Source organism: Penaeus japonicus, unplaced genomic scaffold, assembly GCF_977035675.1.
Source record: "Penaeus japonicus unplaced genomic scaffold, GWHDUDI00000001_assembly GWHDUDI00000005, whole genome shotgun sequence".
NCBI lineage: Eukaryota > Metazoa > Arthropoda > Malacostraca > Decapoda > Penaeidae > Penaeus > Penaeus japonicus.
In genome coordinates this window covers 29,609,549-29,614,548 of record NW_028234407.1, presented here as the reverse complement: position 1 = coordinate 29,614,548, position 5,000 = coordinate 29,609,549, and the positions used below count along the sequence as shown (strand labels likewise).

Below are 5,000 nucleotides of genomic sequence, written 5' to 3'. Positions count from 1 at the left end.
ACATCAGGGACTGTCTTCCAGAACTGAAGGTGTGCTTTTTAGGTTTTAGGAATATCAGCAGTATCCTTTGTCATTTTCGGTCTTCACATTGTTTTTGCATAATCCATACACATTTTACAAAATGTTATTGGAACAAATGCCAAGTCCTCCGTCTGGGGATGGCTGATGAAGGCAGGTGTACAAAAATTTGAAATAATGCAGTATCCTCATTGTCCTTAACACCTCATGACGGGTGTATTGTAATGAGGACCATGACAATGACAAATTACTAGGGATAAGGCTTTATATCATATGAAATGCAGTGCTATATTTTAACTTTATGATATGAATTTGCATAGGTATTGATTTGTGTTGACTTGATAATTTGGATTTCCTTTAATCCACAGCTTTATTATTTTTAATGAAACATCAGTGTTTTGTTATTCAATTATGTTAGGCACAGTAAATATTACACAGACAAAATTATTAAGATTAATTCTACTTTTAACCCATTGCGTATGGATGTCATGACATGCATGACAGAGGAGCTTTGGCTTGATGATGGGCGTCATGACGTACATAACGTACAGTGTTATTTTATTGTGCTATGAGAAAGGAATGAGTGAGGATGACTATTACAGTCATAATTACTATAATTACCACAATATTAAGCAAACCTAACATCCAAAACCTAGATGGCACAACTTTCTTCTAGCACCAACAGGAGAGAAAGCTTTGAATGGCACTCATCCATGGTCTCTATTAAGCACAATCTTTATAGAACAATGACACACAGCAAGTAAGTCTCTCAATACAATAAAACACAAAAATGGCTCTAGTTTTACAATGAGGGAGTGAAATAGGGTGGGAAAAGTTGAAGTATGTTGTGTGAAGCTGCCTTGTTCCGAAATAAAACCCATCCTGGAGAATGGGCAAGCAAATCTATCCCCCGTCCACAATGGGTTAACTTGTTGATCAATTACTGCATCAGAATAATTTTGTTTACCAACTAAGATCAGAGAGGCAAGGACAGACAGGAAGGAAGGCCACCATTTATATTTAATAAGGAATATTACACATATTCTAACTCTTCCATTTCCACAGACACGCGTCACCATGATGATGTCGCAGTTCCAGTCTCTGCTCCATAGTTACGGTGATGATGTCCAGGACAAGGCTCAGACACTGTTGCAGATCATCACGAAGTTTAATGCTGCTTACTGCCAAACCATTGAGGGCACTGCCAGGAACATCGAGACAACTGAACTGTAATTTCCATATTCTCACTCTCTCTTTCTTTTTCTTTCTTTCTTTCTTTCCTTTCTTTCTTGTCTGTCTTACTTTGTTTTTGTCAGAGCTTTTATGAAAAATATTTTTCCATTGGCTGTGCAAGGGTAGAAATCTTGTTCCTGATTAGAATTACACTTAACACCCAGTTATATGAGGGACTAGCTAAAAAAAAAAAAGAAAATGTTTAGCTAATTCACAGTCAATATTTAGTTTTAATGAACTCTCAACAAAGATTTATAATTTTGATTAATTCACAACAAATAATTTGTTTAGATTATTTCAAGTCAGATTTCTTAATTCACAGCAGATTAACACACTCCATTTCCTCTCAGGTGCGGAGGTGCTCGCATATGCTACATCTTTCACGAGACATTTGGCCGCACCCTAGACAGCATTCACCCTCTTGCGGGACTAACGCAGATGGATATTTTGACAGCAATAAGAAACGCTACTGGCCCAAGGCCTGCACTCTTTGTACCAGAGGTGAAGCTTTGCTTTTTTGTGTTCAGTGAATTTCTTTTGTTGATTTATGAGAGAGCTTTTGGTAAGAGGTTTTGTTTTACTCTTCAGATATTTTTAAACTGTTTTTTTGCTGTGTAAATTTTTTTGAGAAAATGTGAATTTGCGTCTGGAAGAATTTTATTTCATATAGAAGTATCTTTAGTGGTCTAAAATGATTATGTAGAACTTTAAAAACATTATATTGTCACTTGAGAGTTATCTAGTCAATAAAACAGTTTTATTTTTCTGGTAAGATCTCAAAAATATAACTGGAATATAAATAGTATTCAGAAGGTACAATCTTGTTGGATTTATTATCTTACTGTATGATTTTATTTATTGTAGGTGTCTTTTGAACTGCTAGTGAAGAGACAAATCCGCCGGCTTGAAGAGCCATCCCTAAGGTGTATTGAGTTAGTTCATGAAGAAATGCAGAGAATTATCCAGTTCTGCGGGACAGAAGTAAGATATTACGCTTCATCTTGGAAAATTTTTATTCTTGTTATCTGTGTTTGAATATTTAGAGATTTATAATTTTATTATTGGTAGAGTATTTATAAAAGATTGATTATTCTCTCTCTCTCTCTCTCTCTCTCTCTCTCTCTCTCTCTCTCTCTCTCTCTCTCTCTCTCTCTCTCTCTCTCTCTCTCTCTCTCTCTCTCTCTCTCCCTCTCTCTCTCTCTCTCTCTCTCTCTCTCTCTCTCACCCTCTCCCCTCCTCTCCCCCCCTCTCCCTCCTGCCTTCCCTCTCTCCTGTATTTTTATTTTCATTGTCATATGATTGCTTTAGGTCCAACAAGAGATGCTTCGCTTCCCAAAGCTACATGAGAAGATAATAGATGTTGTTACGCAGCTACTCCGCAGACGTCTCCCTCCAACAAATTCAATGGTAAGGAGTCTTTGAAGTGACTAGGGATTGTAGTGTTTCATTTATTTGCATATTTATTTATTTATATATGTTTTGGTACCAGTATTCCATGATTCACAACTTCAGCTAAGACTAAAGACATCTTCCAGCATTTTAAAACTTACTTCCTCTTCTCAGGTGGAAAACTTGGTTGCCATCGAACTGGCCTACATCAACACAAAGCACCCGGACTTCCGCCCTGATGCTTCTCTAGCCTCCACCCTCGTTTCGGATGAGGAGAAAGCACGTAACATCCCTGTGCGACGCATCCACGGTAATGCCCCCTCAACCTATGATCACGAGCAGCCCAAGGTAAGGAGGCATCTTATTTCTTTTCACTATTTGGTTGGTTTATCATCTTGTTAGAGAGTTTTTTTGTGTGTGTTGTTATCTTGTGGTGTTAGTGTAGGAGAGAGGAGTTGAATTGCTAGTGGTGTGTTAGGTTGTGTTGTGTGTGAAGTTAGTGTAGATTTACTGATTTTTTTTCGTTTTATGGTAGATGTATTCCTTTATTATGCATGAAGGTATTGTTAGAAATCATTATTAATAAGGTGCAATATTAGTGTGTGATTCATATGCATGTGTATCGAGAAGTTATAGAGATATGGGATAGTTATTTAAGAACGTGATTTATCGTTGGTGAAGGATGAGAGTTCATTTTGCGAATTAGGTTTTGCAGCTTTGATCACTAATGTCAAGTATCTAGTCTAATTATGACTGAATGATTCCTAATTAGATCATCCCAATGAGAAGATTCAGAGTTGTATTGAACATCTCGGAAACCTATAAAGTTTTAGTTCTTTTCATTAATGAAGCATGAAACACTGTAATTAACTTATAGGTTTTGTCTGACTTATAGATAGAGATGTCTATGATTAGCTTATGTATCGAATAATCCTTTAGAAGTCTAAGATAAGTCATTATAAAGTGTTAATCTAGTAGGTTTCTTATACTATGAGAAATATGTATTAGAGGTGATATAATTAATTTCATACTGTATTCATTATTTGATTTTGATTAATGAAAGGCTGATATATTAAAGGATATTTGTTTGATATTAAAATTGGAAAGCCATTTGTCTGTGTTTTTTTAAGTCTTCTGTAAAGATTTTCACAATGTTTTGAGAGCCACAAGTCAGGCAGTGTACTAAAAGCAGGCATACATGAGTTGTACATTAAGATAAAGCTTTTTTTTTTTTTTTCTTTTGAAGGTTTAGGATAGAGTTGGTATGGGTATCAGTTATTTTTTATTTGTGAAAGTTGGTCTGTTATTTGCCTTGAGATGTGAATTGAGTTTTGTTTCATAGAATTATGGTTAATTATTGGTTTTAAAAAGAATGTAATTCCCCTCTGTTCATGAAGCACTGATTTAAAGATTTGAGACCTTTAACATGCTATTTTTAGCAATATTTAAATGCATTTTTGACATACTCCTTAAATTCAGGCTGAAAATTATGCTTGTTATTTTTTTCTTCTTCTTTTTTCTTTTTTATCAATTTTCATTGGAATGTTTCTTGTATTTGGTGAATGGGAATGAACAAGATTGTCATTGGCAAGAGTGTACTGCAAAAGAGGAATGCATTTTTTTTTTCCATCTTGTTCTTTTCTTCTTTGTTTCCTCCTTTATTCTTATTCTTATTCTGTTTTTCCTAAAATGTGGTGAGTGTGAAATGACCAAGGAAATGCAATTTGTTTTATTTTCTCCCTTTTTTTTAATGTTTCCCCTTAAGCGTGGAGAGTTGAGACAGGTTGACAACTTTGCTAATAGGACAAACCAGCTAGACTACATGCAGAACCCTAAGGTAATTCCTTCAGAAGATGAACGGTGAACTCACTCGTAAAAGGCAAATGAACCCTGTAGCTTGCTTACTTCTTCATAATAAAGACATTTTTCTTTAATTAAGCAAAGATTTCTTGGATGCCTCTTTGATTTTCCTAAAGGAAGATCTGATTTCCTATGTGGATGTGGATGTCTGTATGCCTTTGCTGAATAACGCAGTAGGTTTTGGTATTCAGTGAATTACCTGTAGGTTTGATGGTGCCTAGTGTATTTTGTGGTATTAGCCAATACTTGGGTACGTATAAATAGTGACTTTTCCACTCATCATGCATATAGACATATATTTCTATTCACACACATACCGTACATATCCACATACATATTTATATATACACATGTTCATACAACTAAGTCACAGCTTAGTTGTACTTCATTGAAATTATGAATTTAGAAATAACAATTTTCTTTATGCATGCTATGGATATTACAATATGTTCAAACAGATATCACACAATAAGTAGACTTTATGTATTTTAGCAAATTAC

At 35.1% G+C, this 5,000-nt stretch overlaps 1 protein-coding gene across 14 annotated transcripts in view; it reads left to right on the top strand.

Moving 5' to 3' along the window:
• The window catches only part of Drp1 (dynamin related protein 1), a 31,191-nt gene that overhangs the window by 8,332 nt on the left and 17,859 nt on the right, over positions 1-5,000 (top strand). For 7 of the 14 annotated variants that reach the window (XM_086537247.1, XM_043037261.2, XM_043037267.2 and 4 more), the window contains exons 6-12: positions 1-29; positions 1,084-1,247; positions 1,602-1,752; positions 2,116-2,232; positions 2,560-2,658; positions 2,815-2,988; positions 4,406-4,477. The exon at positions 1-29 is cut by the window's left edge and continues 118 nt beyond it. In XM_086537247.1, coding sequence (XP_086393373.1) covers positions 1-29; positions 1,084-1,247; positions 1,602-1,752; positions 2,116-2,232; positions 2,560-2,658; positions 2,815-2,988; positions 4,406-4,477 — 806 coding nt within the window. The remainder of the gene's footprint in view (positions 30-1,083; positions 1,248-1,601; positions 1,753-2,115; positions 2,233-2,559; positions 2,659-2,814; positions 2,989-4,405; positions 4,478-5,000) is intronic. The other 7 variants (XM_086537248.1, XM_086537245.1, XM_043037264.2 and 4 more) reach the window with 1 other exon arrangement.